General features: G+C 43.3%; 1 protein-coding gene and 1 non-coding gene across 2 annotated transcripts in view; both read left to right on the top strand.

Moving 5' to 3' along the window:
- LOC122564942 (uncharacterized) overlaps nt 1-2,126 on the top strand; it is a 29,908-nt gene extending 27,782 nt beyond the window's left edge. The window contains exon 5 of the transcript XR_015760696.1: nt 747-2,126. This is a non-coding gene — a transcript (uncharacterized LOC122564942). The remainder of the gene's footprint in view (nt 1-746) is intronic.
- Nucleotides 2,127-2,182: 56 nt separating this feature from the next.
- On the top strand, nt 2,183-18,396 carry st6galnac6 (ST6 (alpha-N-acetyl-neuraminyl-2,3-beta-galactosyl-1,3)-N-acetylgalactosaminide alpha-2,6-sialyltransferase 6). The gene is made up of 5 exons (XM_087998680.1): nt 2,183-2,218; nt 3,278-3,502; nt 11,651-12,060; nt 13,705-13,812; nt 16,758-18,396. The coding sequence occupies exons 1-5, from the start codon at nt 2,183-2,185 to the stop codon at nt 16,939-16,941; spliced, it is 963 nt and encodes a 320-aa protein (XP_087854806.1). The 3' UTR covers nt 16,942-18,396.
- Nucleotides 18,397-18,713: the final 317 nt, after the last annotated feature.

Here is an 18,713-nt window from a genome sequence, read left to right as displayed (position 1 = left end):
CACCTTCTCATCAACCTACTTAATTGGCACCCCATTTGCCACCTTGTGCATTCACTCCCTACTGTGTATCGCATTCAAGGTGCACTTGGAAGTTGCTCACGCCTCTTTTAACAACACCTTCCAAACCTGCAACCTTGACCACCCAGAAGGACACTGGTAGCAGACGCATGGGAACACACTTTGAACTGCTTCTCCGCTCCTTCACCGTCTCTGGCTCCAAATCCTGGGACACCACAGCAGCATTGTGATAGTGCCCACTGCAGTGTCTCAAGAAAGCAACTTCCCACCAACTTGTCCAGGGCAGTTAGGGCTGGGCAGCACATTCTGTCTTGTCATTGAGAATCCCAGTCAACAATTTTTTTTTGTGAGAGAGAGAAGGTCATTCAGGGATGTGTAATAAATGCTGATACCACTAACAACACCACATTCAATGAAACTGCCTAGAAAAATAGTGGACTGTGCTTGAGGACCAAGTGTTAGCTGTTTAGCATTTTCCCAAGAACCTGGATAGCTCTTTCTGAAGTTTGTTTGGATGTGTTGAATATAGAGATGTTTTCAGTTTATTGAGAACGTCAGTTCTGAGCTAACTTTGTCACCCAAATAGGTTTAGAGTCAATGTGGTCTAGAAAGAGATGAGTTATTCTTCAGTAACTGCCTCTCGTTTTATTGAATCAATTGATTGTGCTCACTTCTTTCTAAAAAAAAATCACTGTGAATTTCAAATATTTATTTTATTTTTGTTTCAGGCATGTTTAAGGTGAGGACTCAATATTCACAGAACTAGAGCTGCTGCCAACTTCAAAAGAGTTGAAAAATGCAACAAACTATCTGCTGCTTCTGAAACATTGCTGGATATACACAGCAGGTCACCTGAAGAGAAGTCTGTGTTTGGGGAATTTTAACTTGTTTGCAGATGCTGCACTCTACACTTCCAACAAAAGCTGGATTTCATGGATTATTGATTTCATTTGTCACTATTGTGTTTGTTGCTGTGAAATGTGATTTAAAGAGCTTTGAAAGCAGTCTTCCTGAGTCCTAATGAATGCTATAAATATACTAATCCTCTATGCTTTTGAATGTAATGTCTTTAACTCCTTCATGCTACCTTGAGACTTAACCCTTCCTAAACTATCTCAGCTGCCCTCCCAGATTGTACCCATTGGAAATGTGTGCTCAGAGGAGGTTCTGCTGATTATATCCGAGCTCACGGTAAGAGGTGTCCACCATCAACCCTGTGCTTCCTGACTCACACTAGCTTCCAGTCTAGCAGTGCGTTAGTTTTAAAACTTCCCATTCGCTCCAAATCCCTCTTTCTCAAACCTCGTCATCTACGTTCCCTTTATTTATTGTTTCTGCTCGGAGGTCAGTGCACGATGGAAGCTTTTGGCAAGAGAAGCCAGTTTGTGTGAACGTGCCAGTTGGGGTATATGGAATGTCTGAGTGGTTTGCAGATCACACACAATAGTGCTCGGGCTGCAACCCTCTGATAGCTGTGCAGTCTTCCAATTCTCCAACTCTCTGATTTTCATTTCTCCAGGCTGTTGGTTCCACCCTGTCTAGGCCTTAAACTCTGGAATTCTCTCTCTCAAAGCTCTTTGCCTTTTCATGACTTTCCTTTCCCCTGAAAACCTTACACTTTTGACCAAGTCTTTCTTGTTCGCCTGTCCAAACATCTCAACATGACTGGGTGTCACATCAGTGGCTTTTGTTTTTGTAAAGTGCCTTGGGGTGTCGCACTGTTGCAACGGCACTATGTAAATGCACGGGAGAAGGTGGCTGTAATGTCACCAGGACCGACCTACAGACAATGGGGACTCTGGTTCAAACCCCACCAAAGCACCTAGTGGAATTTATATTTAATGAATGAATGCAGTTAATTAATCCCAAAAAGTCTGGAATAAAAGCTAATATCAGAAATGGTGAGTGTGAAACTGTCGATTGTTGTAAAAATATCCCATTTGGTTCTCCCTCATTCCTATTACGGAAGGAAATCTGTCATCCTTTCATCCTACATATGACTCCAGATGTGTGGTTGCCTCCTAGAGTCGTAGAAATGTACAGCACAGTAAAAAGGCCCTTCAGCCCATCATGCTTGCACTAGTTAAAAGACAAACAACCCATTATTCTAATCCAATTTTCCTGGATTTGGCTCATTCCCTTGGCATCACAGTTGAACTTCTGAATGCTTTGTAAATGTGCAATAACTCCAGAGAGGCCGGTATCCCATCACCAGATCACCCTTGATTTACAGTACCTGGGCTCCAACCAGCCAGCCCAGAGCCAGTCCCTAGACTGAGGAGAATCTATGACACCCCTGTTTATATATCTGTCAGCCAGGGCTCCAGGATTAACAGCCCCAATCAGGGAACTCGTACTCAATGATATCAAACTGGCCAATCTTGCTCCAATCACTACAAAATGTTATAAGAGTTTCTGCCTCTATCACCTTTACAGGCAATGAGTTCCAGATACCCACTGCCCTCTGGGTGTGGAAAAAAGCTTTCCTCACATCCTCTATAAACCTCTTGCCCCCTGAGCTAAACCTATGTCCCTGATCATTGACCCCTCCACCAAGAGGAAAGGATTCTTCCTATCTACCCTCATAATTTTATACATCTCAATCATGTTCCCTTTCAGTTCCCTCTGCTCCGCGGAAAACAACCCCAGTGCATCCAATCTCTTATTATAACGAAACCCTCCAGCCCAGGGACAATGTCTTGATGAATCTCCTCTGCACCTTTTCCAGTGCAATTACATCCTACTTCTTTACTGTTCTCAAAGGGAGCATGTTCCTCATTAGGTACATGCAAGAAAAGACAGCACTTCTAGCAAATCCATTGTTCTATTAAACACAGTGAAAATGTTGGAGGTTCAGTTGTAGTTTGTCGGTTCACAGAATCTCAAATACGTAGACTTTGAAAAGACATTTAAAATCTGGAAGAGCTGAGCACATTAATTGGATCATGAGACCATAAGACATAGCAGAAATTAGGCCATTTGGCCCGTCGAGTCTGCTCCATCATTCAATCATGGCTGATAAGTTTTTCAACCCTATTCTCCTGCCTTCTGCCTGTAACCTTTGATCCCATTGATCAAGGAGGTGAAGTGCTTTATATAAGGCATACAAATATTAATCATCCATCTGTGTGCAGTATTTGGGGAAATAGCAGTCATAGCAACCCCTTCTCCTTAAAACACTTGACATCCAATAACCATTTGAATATTTGCCTGTAGGGATAAGTGGTAACAATTGCATCTGTAAGCCCTATGACTTTAGCAAAACAAATTCTTTTGTTCAATTATTTTGTTGCAGGTTGAAAAATGTGTCGTTGTTACAGCAATCATCATTGTGACAACCCTCTTGATCATCTATAGTTCTAGCAGTGGCAACAGCTCATTTGGTTACAAAAGTGGCTTCATCTACCATGTTGTGAATCGGGCGCCACTAAATTTAAAGAAATGGGTCACAAAAGATGGTTATTTACCAGTTGTTGGGAACAAGGTAAGACCCTCTCTGAGCTTTTCATTTTGTGAAATAATTTAATGCCGGGAACGTTTAATCCCAAAGAGAGTTAGGCAAAACTGCTTTCTCTGAGAGTGTTTAGAATACTGTGAGGAATAGTTGAAGGAAATGGCATAAAAAAGTTTGATAAACACGTGAGAGACAGCAAGGTATAGAATATGATGGAGTTAGATGAAGAATGAGTTTTGAGAAGATTTGTAGCTCAGGTTGAGATTCTGGATGTAGGTTTGCTTGCTGAACTGGAAAGTTCATTTCCAGATGTTTTGTCACCCTACTAGGTAACATCTTCAGTGGGCCTCCGGGCAAAGAACTGCTGATAATTTCTGCTTTCTATTTATATGTTCGGGTTTCTTTGGGTTGGTGATGTAATTTCCTGTGGTGATGTCATTTCCTGTTCTTTTTCTCAGAGAGTGGTAGATAGCGTCTAACTCGATATGTTTGTTGATAGAATATATATGTTCAAAAAGAAAACTAGTCACCAGGATACATGAACATCAATTAGCCACAAAATGATATGACCCTCTCTCACTAGTATCCTTACATATAGATAAGGAAGGACACCACTTCGACTGGGACAATACGTCCATCCAAGGACAAGCCAAACTGAGAGACACATAAGAATTCCTAGAAGCATGGCATTCCAACTGGAACTCTTATCAACAATCACATCGAGTTAGACCCCATCTACCACCCCCTGAGAAAAAGAACAGGATATGACATCACCAACCCAAAGAAACTCGAACATATAAATAGAAAGCAGGAATTATCAGCAGTTCTTCGCATGGAGGCCCACTGAAGATGTTACCTAGGGTGATGAAACGTTTGGAAATGAACCTTCCATCTCAGCGAGCAAACCTACATCCAGTGTTAGATGAAGAATCATGGGTGTTGGCTCATTTAGAGCATTAGTACTGACATAAGGGCAGCACGGTGGCTCAGTGGTTAGCATTTCTGCCACACAACGTTCGATTCCTGCCTTGGGTGACTCTCTGTGAAGTTTGCACATTCTCCCTGTGTCTGAGTGGGTTTCCTCCAGGTGCTCCGCTTTCCTCCCACAATCCAACTCTGTTCACAATCCAAAGATGTGCAGATCAGGTTAATTGGCCATGCTAAATTGCCCATAGTGTTAGGTGCATTAGTAAGGGGTAAATATATGGTAGGGGAATGGGTCTGGGTGGGTTATAGTTCGGAGGTTGGTGTGGACCTTTGGGCTAAGTGTCCTCTTTCCACACTAAGGAATCTAATCTATAAATCAGTTTAGCTGAATGGTATGTTTCTACGCTGTAAATCATTGTAATGCTTTAAAATATCCACGGATGATTTTTAAAAAAAATTAACTGGCCCATTTAAATCCTGTTGGGAATTGGAACCTGTCTTTTCCAGCTGTTATTGCAATATAAGACAAAGAATTGCAGATGCTGGAGATCTGAAACAAAAAAAACAACAAATTGCTGGAGAAACTCAGCAGGTCTGGCAGCATTTGTGGAGAGAGAAACAGTTAACGTTTCGAGAGAAGTGACATTTCTTTTGAACTTAAAGTAGTTTTGGTTCTTTGTCTGCCTATCCTTTTCCTTTCTCTCTAGGCTCCCTCTCCATCTAACCTTCACTCCTTCCCCCAACCCTTGTCATCAGCATAACTACCACCTTTGATCAGCTGCTTCTGAAGAAAGGTCTTTGGATTCGAAACATTAACTCTGTTCATCTGTCCACAGATGCTGCCAAATGCGCTGCGTTTCTGTTTTTGTTTGTTGCAGTCTTTGTGGCTCCAGTTATGACCAGATGTTGGCGCTTGTTAGTGCCTGTTTGGTATATTTGAAATAGCTATCTGCTTAGTCCCACTCCCTGTCTTTCCCTGCAACTTTTTTCTTTTTCAAGTATTTCTTAATTTCTCCTTTGAAAGTTTGTATCAAATTTACTTCTACCACCCTTCCAGCCATTGAATTCCAGATCATGGTAACTCATTGCATCTTTTAAAAGTGACTCATCATCTCCCCTCCCCAGTTCTTTCGACAATTGACCTAAATTTGTGTCCTCTGGTTTTTGAGCCACCCGCTAATGGGAACAGTTTCTCCTTATTTACTCAAACATAAATAATTGCACACACCTATTTGAATCTCCCTTATAGCTTCTCTTAAGAACGAGAAAATTGACAGTTTTCCCCAGTGTCTCCACACTGATGGGGGATGTAAGATAGGAACTTCAAGCATGAGACAGATGTTCTTAATCAGTAAGGGATTGGAGAGTTATCTTGGAACATAGTAACAGGAGTAGGCCATTCAGTCTTTGAGCCTGTCCCACCATTCAGTGAGATCATGGCTGACCTATGGCCTAACTCCATATACCTGCCTTTGGCCCATATCACTTAATTTTTTTGTTAAGCAAAGATATTAAACTTAATAACTGGTTCAGCATCCACTGCCATTTGTGGAAGAGAGTTCCAACCGTCTATCACCCTTATGAAAGTGCTTTGTAACATCTCTCCTGAACAGTCTGGTCCTAATTCTCAGACAATGCCCCCTAGTTTTAGAATCCCCAATCAGCGGAAATGGCTACCCTGTCCTTTCCTGTTAATAACTTGAAGTATTCAATTAGATCACCCTTTAATTTCTAAATTCTAGAGAAAACAGGCGTAATTTGTGTAATCTCTCATAACTTAATTCCTGAAGTTCAGATATCATTCTTGTAAACCTACATTGTTCTTCCTGAAAATGTGTTGCTGGAAAAGCGCAGCAGGTCAGGCAGCATCCAGGGAACAGGAGAATCGACGTTTCGGGCATAAGCCCTTCTTCAGTCCTCGCTTTCTCCTCCTACATTGTTCTTCCCCCAATACCAAAGGTAGAGGGTGCCCAGATCTACTCAGTACTCCAAGTGGAGTCTAACCAGGGTGTTGTATAACTGCAGCATAACTCCTGCATCCTTGCTCTCTGTTCCCTTGGATATAAAGGCTAAAATTCTATTCCATTCCATTAGCTTTCTTGATTGTTTTCTGCACCTGCTTGTGACATTTTAAAGATTTATGCACCTGAGCTCCTAAGTTCCTTTGGGCATCCACTGCATTTAACTACACACCATCTAGAAAGTACCCTGATCTATCCTTTTCAGTCCAAAATGGATAAGCTCACACTTGCTTACATTGAACTCTATCTTCCACAATTTTTTGCCCATTCACTTAATCTATCAATATCCCCTTGTCATTTTATGCCATCATCTACACTGTCTACAATGCCATCTAACTGTGCCAAGAGCAAATTTAGATATGTGACTTGCTACGCCATTTTCCACATCATTAATAAATAATGTGAATAATTGAGGCCCTTTGGGACAGGATTGGTTACATCTTGTCACCTATTATCCCTAATTTCTGTCATCCACAACTCAACCATTTTCCCAGCCATTTCAATAATTTGCCCTCAATTCACTTCTACCTTAGTTAACAGTCTGTCACTATATCAAAGAGCTTCTGGTAGTTCCATGTAAAAACATCCGTTGGCTTAGTCACTCCGTTAAAGAGTTAATTGAGGTTTGTCAGGCATGATCTACCTGTCATAAATCCATGATTAATTGAAAATTTAGTTCCCCATTCATGATTATAGACTCCAATAATTTCCCCACCACAGATATTAGGCTAACTGGTCTGTAATTCCTGGTTATCTTCTTACGCTCTTCCTAAAAAGCAGAGTACACTTGCAATTTTCCAATCCAGAGGGAGGACTCCAAAATCTAGGCATCTCTGAAAAATTGTAGTTAGAACATGTACAATATGCTCTCCTACTTCCTATAATACCCTTAGATGGAAACTGCCAGGAAACTCCATTAACTTCCTCATTGCTGATGTTTACTTTAATTTTATTTGGTCCCTGTTTCCATTGCACTACTAATTTGCCCTGAACCTCTGGTAAGCTATCCTCCTTTGGTACTGTAAATACTGAGGCAAAGTAATTTATTCAATATGTCTGCCATTTCCCTGTAGTCATTGACAATATCCCCAGTTTCAGTCTTTAGTGGGCCAACAGTGCTCTTCATCACCCGCTTTCCTTTTATGTAATTATAAAATTTCTTATTGATTTTGATGTCTCTTGCACGTTTCCTTTCATAATCCCCTTTAGTAGCTCTTATAAACCGTTTTGTGGACCTTTGCTAGTCGTTGTCTCTTTCCAATCAGCAGGATCTGTGCTGTTTTTTGCATTTTAGTTTTATGCTGACCATTACTTCTTTAGTTGTGGCTGTTTTTTCAGTGAAGTAGAGCTTTTCCCTCTTGAGTATAAATGGGTTTTGTATTGGGTTAAATGTTTCTTTAAACATCCTCCACTATTCTTCAGTTGTTTTACCTTTGAGCAGACATTCCCAGTTTACTGTGGACCATCTCTGTCTCATCTCATTGAAGTCAGCCTTAACTAAGTCTAGAACTCTCGTAGCTGATTCATGCTTTTTGCTTCCAAAGCTATGTTGAACTCGATCATGTTATGATCACTATTTCGTAAAAACCCTACAATATGGAAACAGGCCATTCAGCCCATCGAGTCTGCACTGAACCTCTGAGGAGCATTCCACCTAGACACCCCAAACCTGGTTTTCTCATGGCTAATCCATCTACCTGCACAACCCTAGACACTATATGGGTAATTTAGCATGGCCAGTCCACCTAACCTGCACATCTTTGGACTGTGGGAAGAAACTGGAGCACCCGGAGAAAACCCACACAGACACGGGAAAAATGTGCAACCTGCACACACACAGTCGCCAGTGGGTAGAATCGAACCTGGGTACCAGGCGCAATGAGGCAGCAGTGCTAACCACTGAGCCACCATGTCATTCCCAAATTTGCTAGGGTTAAAGAGAAAAGACAGAGAACCAGGCTTGAGGATTATCAGATCTTGATCTCCATTAATGGTGGAGCAGACTGATTCGGTCCAATCCGTCCATGCCGAGCAGATATCCTAACCCAATCTAGTCCCACCTGCCAGCACCCGGCCCATATCCCTCCAAACCCTTCCTATTCATATACACATCCAAATGCCTTTTAAATGTTGCAATTGTACCAGTCTCCACCACTTCCTTTGGCAGCTCATTCCATACACGTACCACGTATATGAAAAGGTTGCCCTGTAGGTCTCTTTTTTTTTAATTTTCCCCTCTCATCCTAAACCTATGCCCTCTAGTTCTGCACTCCCTGACCCCAGCGAAAAGACTTTGTCTATTTATCCTATCCATGACCCTCATAATTTTGTAAACCTCTATAAGGTTACCCCTCAGCCTCCAACGCATCGGTGAAAACAGCCCCAGCCTGTTCAGCCTCTCCCTGTAGCTCAAATCCTCCAACCCTGGCAACATCCTTGTAAATCTTTTCTGAACCCTTTCAAGTTTCACAACGGCTTTCCAATAGGAAGGAGACTAGAATTGCATGCAATATTCCAACAGTGGCCTAACCAATATCCTGTACAGCTGCAACATGACCTCCCAACTCCTGTACTTAACACTCTGACCAATAAAGGAAAGCATACCAAATGCCTTCTTCACTATCCTGTCTACCTGCGACTCCACTTTCAAGGAGCTATGAACTTGCTCTCCAAGGTCTCTTTGTTCAGTATAAGTCCTGCTACGTTTTGCTTTTCCAAAATGCAGCACCTCACATTTATCTGAATTAAACTCCATCTGCCAATTCTCAGCCCATCGGCCCATCTGGTCAAGATCTTGTTGTAATCTGAGGTAACCTTCTCCGCTGTCCACTACACCCCCAATTTTGGTGTCACCTGCAAACTTATTAACTGTACCTCTTATGCTCGCATCCAAATCATTTATGTAAATGACAAAAAGTAGAAAACCCAGCACTGATCCTTGTGACACTCCACTGGTCACAGGCCTCCAGTCTGAAAAACAACCATCTACCACCACCCTCTGTGTTCTACCTTTGAGCCAGTTCTGTATCCAAATGGCTAGTTCTCCCTGTATTCCGTGAGATCTAACCTTGCTAACCAGTCTCCCATAGGGAACCTTGTCGAACGCTGATGGGCTGAATGGCCTAATTCTGCTCCAAAGTCTTCTGAGGGAGTAAGGTTTAAGTTGACCAAACTACTTCCTTGTAACTATAGTTCAAATGAATGTTTATTACCTGTGCCGCTTCCCTCTTGTAGTTCTGTGTTGTAAAGAGGACCTTGAAAGTTAATTCAGTATTATCCAGTTATTGAAGGAAAAACAGCTGACTGCATTAAAGGAATGAGTTGGAATTGATTTAGCATGACTGAACTTTGCAACCGTCATAAGTTGGTGACTCCGCGTTGTACAGAGGTTTAATAATTTCAGTTAATCATCTCACAATCAGGTCAGCTATCTTACCAATAATTAATAGTTGTTGCCGCAGCTTATTGGAAAAAAGAATGTCACTCTTGTTTTCTCTCCCCGCTTGCCTGTTCCTTTTGAAGAACTCTTTGTGTTGAGTGTAGTTCCGAGAGGGTCTGAAGTTCGCAGTGCCTCACTGAGTCTGAACAATGTGCAGCACTGGCTCTCAATCTTTCTTCACTCAACAGGTATATTGTTTCTTGCAGGATAGCTTTCAGGAGTGAAAACCGCACTTGATCATTATTTCCCCTTATTCCAACAATCATTAAATCCCATTTGCAATCAAATAACAATGGGAAAAGAACTAAAGCCAAGATGAAGAAAATCTTATCTTCTACAGCGAGTAGTTTGAGTCATGCAGCACAGAAACATACCCTTTGATGCAACTCACGCTGAACATAATTGCAAACTAAACTAGTCCCACCTGCCTGCTCCTGGCTGATCTCTCTCAAAACCTTTCCTATTCATGTATCCAGTCAAATGTCTTTTAAAGGTTGTAATTGTGCCCATATCAACCACTTCCTCAGGAAGTTCATTCCACATGCGAACCGCCCTCTGTGTAAAATATTTGCCCCTCATGTCTTTTTAAAATCTCTCTCCTCTCACCTGAACAGTGTGCCCCCAGTCTTGAAATCCCCCATCCTAGGGAAAGGGACGGCTACCATAACCCTATCCATGAGCCTTGTTATTTTATAAACCTCTATAAGGTCACCTCTCAACCTCCTACACATCAGTAAAAAAAGTCCCAGTCTGTCCAGCCTTTCTTTATACCTCGAACTTTCCATACCTAGCGGCATCACATTTTTAAAGTGTGATGGATGGAAACAGAGGAGGAAATGTTTGCAGATTCCCAGGGAAGGGAGAGTGCGACCAATTAGACAGTTCTCTCAAGGAGTGGGTGCAGCAGACTGGACTGGCTCCCTTCTGGTCTCTGGTGGAAGATCAGCTATCCAAACTGGGATAGAAACAGAAATGCTGGAGAAAGGTCTACCAGTGTCTGTGGAAAGAAAGCAGAGTCAATATCTTGAGTCAGAACAGTTCTGAAAAAGACTCACGTGACTCAAACTATTACCTCTGTTTCTCTCTCCACAGACCTGCTGAGTTTTTCCAGCAATATTAGGGTGTTTTTTCAGCGTCTGTAATTTCTCATTTAATTTTAACTGGAATTGTGGAGACGTCTGTTCAGGTCTATCTTGGCACCACAAACAAACATTGACCTACTGACAATGAAAGCAACTCATTGGTAATCAATGTTGTGCCAAAACACGTGAGTAGACAAAACTGACAGGGTGGTAAAGACCAACGAGGGCTGCCTTCTCATTAGAGAGATGATCGGTGGTGGTGGTTTGATGCGAGGGTCACCATTCCTCAGATGAGAGGGGCTGTTGAGAAATTTGTGGTAACCTCAGCTGGTGAGGGAATTGAACTCACGCTATTGGCATCACCTATGCATCACAAACCAGCCATCCAGCCAACTGAGCTAAATAAGTTGTGCCCACAAATTGACTACAATATCGCAACTGAACAATTAAGAGTTTAAAAGACACCCATGTCCAAAAGGGAAATGTTGAAATTTGGTGAAGTGTTCCACACACCTCCCCTGTTCCACCCCACACCCCCAAACGTGTACGGGCGCACGCACACACACACAAACTTCCCCAATGCAATTTAAGCCAATTCAGGAATCACCCTGACCGTGCCAATGTTAATCGACTTTCTATCCCTGTGGTGTGACGATGCAGTGAAGGCCACGATGCCAATTTTAATGACGCAGTCAAACTCTTGTTCCAGACCATGACCCTCCACTGCAGGCAGTGTGCCCTTGTCACAAGTTCCAGCCACTTACTGGGCAGCGAGCTGGGCTCACAAATCGACCAGACTGAGTGCACCATCCGCATGAACGATGCACCGACGACCGGCTACGAGGCAGATGTCGGGAGTAAGACTACGCTGCGAGTCATTGCCCATTCCAGTGTTTACCGGGTGATAAGGAAACCCCAGGAGTTCCTGAACAAGAGCCAGGGGACGGTCTGTATTTTCTGGGGACCTCCACAGAAGATGCAGAAGAACAGCCGAGGGGGCCTGTACCGACTGATTCACCAAGTGGGCCTGGCATTCTCCAAGTTGTCTGCTTTTGTTATTGCTCCGAAAAGGATGCAGCAGTTTGATGACTTATTTCAGAGGGAAACTGGGAGAGACAGGTAGAGTAACAACAATTATTTGTCGGAAATAGGTATTTGTCTGAGTGCTCCTTGCCATTTCCCCCACCTCTGTCCCTCACCCCGACATAATACTAGAAACGTAGAATTTTACAGTACAGGAGGAGGCCATTCGACCCATTGTGTCTGTACCAGCCCCTGAGAGAGTCATCCAACCAATCCCACTCTGTGCCTCCATCCCCATAGCCCTCTAACTTGGTCCCTTTCAAATGTACATTTTACCCTCTTTAGAAACCTCCCGTGGAATCTGCCTTGCCCACTCTCCCAGGCAGCACATTTCAACTCTTAACAACTCTCTGACTAAAGAAGTTTCTCCTCAGCCAGACTCCGGGCTTTCTTGCTGACAATTTTGAAGTTGTGACCCCTAGTTACTGACCTAGTAACTAGTGCAAACAAAATATCCTCCTTTCTGGAATTTCTGTGGTCCCAGCAACCATAAGACGTAGGAGTGGAAGTAAGGCCATTCGGCCCATCGACCATGATATGTAAATATTGGCAGTGACAAGCAGTGCACTGCTTCTGCCACTCACTGTTTGCACATTACCTGTTTCTAACAGGAGTGTTAATTCTGGTGGATCTCCTCACATTAGCCTCTACCCCATGTTAGCTTTGGAAATGTAGGTCCCTTTAAGGGTCAGCCAGAAGGTATTTTCTAATCAACCTCTTCAGTCATGTTATTACATTGTCTCTGAAGTAATTGGGACTTGAACCCAGGCCTCCTGGCTTAGAGGTATGGACACAAACCCAGTGTTCCACAACAGCCCCTCTAAGGGTAAACTAGACTGCTTTGAGTTGATTATGAGCGGGTAACATTCCGTTAACTTTATATTGAGAGATGGGTCTCTGCCCTCGGTGGGCTTTGTTTGTGATATGGCGTGTACTTTCATTTGCTAACTGGGTGATTCTGTGGTGGGTTTCCAAAAGGAACAGCTGGGTTACCCATCTGGTGTGGGGGGGGAGTGGGCACGGTCAGGGGACCCACTTGTAGGCCTGTCTAACATGGCCATCAACACATTCTCACGCATTTACTTTCACACATACAGACACACACATTCTTACATTCATACACACACATTCACTCTCACACTCTCACTAACACACTCACTAACACACTCTGTCTCACACACTCTCTCCCCCGTCTCTCATTCTCTCTCTCTCTCTCTCTCTCTCACACTCTCTCTCTCTCACACTCTCTCTCTCTCACACTCTCTCTCTCTCTCTCACACACACGCTCGCTCTCACACACACGCTCGCTCTCACACACACGCTCGCTCTCACACACACGCTCGCTCTCACACACATGCTCGCTCTCACACACGCTCGCTCTCTTACATGTTCTCTCTCTCACACATTCTCACACGCTCTCCTCTCACTTTCTCTCTTTCTCTCACACATACTCTCTCTTTCTCTCACACATACTCTCTCTCACTCACTCTTTCACACTTACACTCACACTCTATCTCTCACACTCCCCTCCAGGGGCTGATTATATCCACCCATTTGTGTGGGTGACCTCATGATCCACTAGCCATGACCCTTGGGCTGAATGTCCTGTGTCTCTAAATGCTATCTTTCAGGAGGAGATTGTTAACGGGACATTCTTCTGTCTTTCCCTTCTCTCTGAAGGAAGAAATCCCATTCCTGGTTGAGTACAGGCTGGTTCACTATGGTGATAGCCATTGAACTCTGTGACAATGTCCAAGTATATGGAATGGCACCACCTCATCACTGCAGGTATGTGCTTTATTTTCTGATCAGTGACCAGGATCCAGGCAATAGGGACACTAGCAGAAGTACCTCAAACCTGCCTAGCCATCTGATCATAGTTGAATCTATCTCAGTTGCCACGATATTGCCATTTCCTTAATTCCCCAAAGGTTGATCACATTCATTCCTGCATACACTCACCCACTGAGCTTCCCATTCTTCTGGGATACAGAATTTCAAACCTTCACCATCCCTGAGTGAAGAAATTCCTCCTCATCTCAGTTGGAAATAGCCTACTCCTTATTCTGAGACTTCACTCTCTTAGTTCTACACATCGAGGAAGTGATCTCATCATCGAATCCTATCAGGGAATTGAAGAATTTAATACCTTTGCATTTATTTATAATTCACTTATGGGATGTGGGTGTCATTGGCTGGACCCAGTATTTATCGCCTGTCCCTAGTTGCCCCTTGAGAAGGTGGGGGTGAGCTGCCTTCATGAACTGCTGCAGTCCACCTGCTGTGGTTGACCCACAATGCTGTTGGGGAGGGAATTCCAGAATTTTGTCCCAGTGACAGTCAAGAAATGGCAGTATATTTCCAAGTCAGGATGGTGAGTGGCTTAGAGGTGAACTTTCAGGCAGTGATGTTCCCATATATCTGCTGCTCTTGTCCTTCTAGATGGTAGTGTTTGTGCATTTGGAAGGTGTTGTCTGAGGATCTTTGGTGAATTTCTGCACTGCATCTTGTAGATGGTACACACTGCTGTTACTGAGTATTGGTGGTGGAGGGAGTGAATGTTTATAGATGTGGTGCCAATGAAGTGGACTGCTTTGTCCTGGGTGTTGTCCAGCTTCTTGAATGCTGTTGGGGCTGCCCCCATCCAGGCAAGTGGGGAGTATTCCATTACACTCCTGACTTGTGCCTTGTAGATGGTGGACAGGCTTTGGTGAGTCAGGAGGTGAGTTACTCACTGCAGGGTTCTGACCTGCTCATGTAGCCACTGTGTTTGTGTGGTGAATCTAACTGAATGTCTGGTCAGTGGTAATCCCGAGGGTTTTGATGGTCGGGGATTCAGTGATGGTAGCACCACTGATACATTTCATTTAGAGCACATCTTATTAATCTAAACTTCAAGGAATATTGGGTGCTGTGCCTTTTGATCGTGTAGTAAAAATATTAAAAATGTTTATTTTCCACATGTTCTGTTGCAACACCAATGACAAGAGACAGGATAGTACCCCTCCCCTTAAACATGTACCACTATGTTACTGCTCTTTCAGCTTAAAACCAAAGCTCTCTGCTATGTATCTCTCTCTTCTCCTTTACGGAATACTGCAGCCTGTGGTGATACCCAAATAAGTGAGGCTGTGCTCCGGTACTTTTCAATTGAAAGGCTAATTCTAAAACATTCCCAATAACTGTGATGAAATCCAAGGGCTTTTGTCATTTGCAACTCGATTTCCTTGCCCTACCTTCGATATTCAGTCTGCCCACTGCCAGCACACAGTTGCAGCAGGATGTATCATCAACAACCTCATGAGGGGCATGGATAGGGTAAACAGACAAAGTCTCTTCCTGGGGTGGTAGAGTCCAAAACTAAAGGGCATAGGTTTAGGGTGAGAGGGGAAAGATATAAAAGAGACCTGAGGGGCAACCGTTTCACACAGAGGGTGGTACGTGTATGGAATGAGCTGCCAGAGGAAGTGGTGGAGGCTGGTACAATTGCAACATTTAAGAAGCATTTGGATGGGTATATGAATAGGAAGGGTTTGGAGGAATATGGGCCGGGTGCTGGCAGGTGGGACTAGGTTGGGTTGGGATATCTGGTTGGCATGAATGAGTTGGACTGAAGGGTCTGTTTCAGTACTGCACATCACTATGACTCTAAGGAATCAACCTTTCTCTGGACTCACCAAAGCAGATGGTTAAATTTGAATTCAATTTTAAAAAAATTGGCATGAGAAAAAAGCATCTGGCTCACTAATGTCAGGGAATAAGGGAAGAAAACTGTCATCCTTACCTGATCTTGCCTACATGTGACTCCAGACCCACAGCAATGTGTTTGACTCTTAACAATTATGGATGGGCAATAAAAGTTTGTCTAGCCAGCAACACCCACATCCCATGAAGGAATATATATAGAAATGGCTTGGTACTATCACTAGACTATTAATCCAGAGACACGAGCAGTATTCTGAGCACCAGTATTCTTGCCACAACCACTGGTGGTTTGAAATTTGAATTTAATAAAGTTCTGGAATTAAGGATCTAATGGTGATCATGAAACAATTGTTGAGTGTCAGAAAAACCTATCTGGTTCTCTTTAAGGAAGGAAACTGCCATCCTTACCCGGTCTGCCTACATGTGACTCCACATCCACAGAAATGTGGTTGACTCTTAACTGCCCTCTGGGCAATTAGGGATGGGCAATTAATGCTGGCCCAGCCAGTGCTCTCATTCTGTATGAATAAATAAATAAAATGATTGGCCTGTGAAATTTTCTCTGCACATCCATGCATGGCCACATGGAGGAAGATGTGTCAAGGCTTCAGGACCCTGGAGCACTCTTCTGATGATGTTATAGATCTGCACATCACTGACCATAAATAGCACAGTATGGGTGGAGTTAGGACACTGGAAACAATTAGTGAATACATTAACAAATATTCAAATAAGATATTTGGTATATCCACATTATCAAGTATAGCAATATAGTAAGCTGTGTTGCCTTGAAGTCTAAGTCTGAAAACAGGTCTTGACTTTGCCGCTTCCTTGACCAATTGTCTTGAATCCAAACTTGTCACACGATAGAGAGGAAGGATCATGGAGTGATCTCCCATCGAGGGTAGAGAAACAGTGGGGGCAAGTAAGAGATAAATTTGGGACCAGGTAACTGTTGTCACAACTACATGTTGGGGGGAAAAATTAGTATTATCTCTCTTTTTAACTTGTGTTTTTTTTGTGAACAGGGAAGCTCAGCCCAAGCGGATGCCTTATCACTATTATGAGCCGAAAGGTCCCGATGAATGTAGGACCTTCATTGGGAATGAGCGAGCCAAGAAGGGGAACCACCATCGTTTCATCACCGAGAAGGATGTGTTTGCTGAATGGGCACAGCTTTACAACATTTCCTTCCTGCAGCCCAGCTGGTAATGAGGGTGATGACACACTGCAATCTGCCTGCCCTCTCCATCCTGCTACTTCATGTCCATATCAGGGAAACAGAATCCATTCTGGTGTCAAGGAAAGGCTGGAACTAAAGTCCTTCACTGATGGGTGCTCAGGGAATTGCAGGGCTGTCGGGGAATGGGAGTTGGAGTAATGATGGATAAGGGCAACAGGATTCCAAGTGCAGTGGGTAGATGTTACAGTTGTCCCTCTTTGGACACTAACTGCTGTCGGATATACTGTGGAGCAGATTCATTCAATCACTCTGCTTATGAGAGAAATCCACCATGTGACCCTAATTGTACAGAGGTGTTTCTGTGTATTTGCAACAGGGTATGATCTGATTCACGCAATGCAACGCAAATTCCTGTTTGAAGTCTTTTAACGCCCTCTGTGTTAGCGCTGAAGAATCGAGCCACCCAATAATGATTGTGCAGAATGGAGCATTGTGCTTGATTTCAGACAAACCACCTTTAAAAACTTCTTCAACTTTCAAAGTTTTATATCATCTCACACAATTAATTAATGGAAGATGCGTCTGTTCTTCACCGATCTTCCCGATCCCTTCAAGAACACCCATGTCTGCAAAAGAGTGGGGTACCATGCTGTCTGATAACTTTGCTCAAAGGGCTGGGGCAGCCTTGTGTTCTGACTGTTGTTGGCTCAGTGACTGAATACGGGGGATTATATTTTGAGCTGCTATACCTAGTGGGTGTCAAGATCTGTGGTAGAAGACTGTTGTTTCAGGAGGGACAAGGCTCCATTGCTTTGCCTTTCTTGTGCTCAGCCTGAGCTTTCACTGATATTTAATATGGTGGGTGTGGTTCGGAATATACCATACATACAAGAAAATGAATTTCACCTGACTGGTTCGAATCTCTGAACACTGCCACTTTGATGTTACAACCCAAATGAATCCCACACACAGTATCTCATTGATTTCATTGTGAGTAATATGCTCAAGATCATTCTGTGACTGTAATGAGCAACTCCAGTTGGACCAAGCCATTTGAAAGTTGTCTTGACTTGTGATTGTAATCATTTCCTCCTTGTAGTTTGATGAGATGGTTACTGAGAATGGTCAATTGGAGAGTGACCCAGGATGGACAATCAGCTTCTTGTGACGTGAGCTGCATCTGGGCTTTTTTTGTTTCCCATCAGGCATTGCTGCCTTGTTCAGTTTCCTGTTGGGCCGACTGCTCATACTTAAAATGTAAAACTCGCCATCATAGGTGACTGTGTGGAAACAGAAACCCTTTTCTCTATTTCAAGAATTTTTGCAGCAAAGGCAAAGTTCAGAACTTGACCTTCTCCTCCGACCAACTATGAACTTGGTGAAAGATTTAGTGAACTTGCCTGATTGCCAGACGCATGTTCCATTAATTAATTGTGTGAAATGATATAAAACTTTGAAAGTTGAAGAAGTTTTTAAAGGTGGTTTGTCTGAAATCAAGCACAATACTCCATTCTGCACAATCATTATTGGGTGGCTCGATTCTTCAGCGCTAACACAGAGGGCAATGGTGATATGTATTGATGCAAATCTTTGCAAGTTGTTAATATTCTTCCCTCTTTTTCCTATCCCTATCACATTGCTTTGTAATTCAGCCTCGACTTGCTCACAGTACTGTCCATTTGAGTGTCCCAAGATCAGGTGTATCATGGACTGGGTGCACAGCAGGACCTCTGCCCAAATAATGTGCCTTAATCCCTGATCCTGAAGACCATATTGTGCTGCCCTTGTGACATCTTTGACA

This window comes from Chiloscyllium plagiosum, unplaced genomic scaffold (assembly GCF_037043375.1).
Source record: "Chiloscyllium plagiosum isolate Xiang-an unplaced genomic scaffold, Cpla_swu_hap1 HiC_scaffold_21, whole genome shotgun sequence".
Taxonomy (NCBI): domain Eukaryota; kingdom Metazoa; phylum Chordata; class Chondrichthyes; order Orectolobiformes; family Hemiscylliidae; genus Chiloscyllium; species Chiloscyllium plagiosum.
Note: the sequence above shows the minus strand (reverse complement) of the source record. Positions and strands in the feature narration are given on the sequence as shown.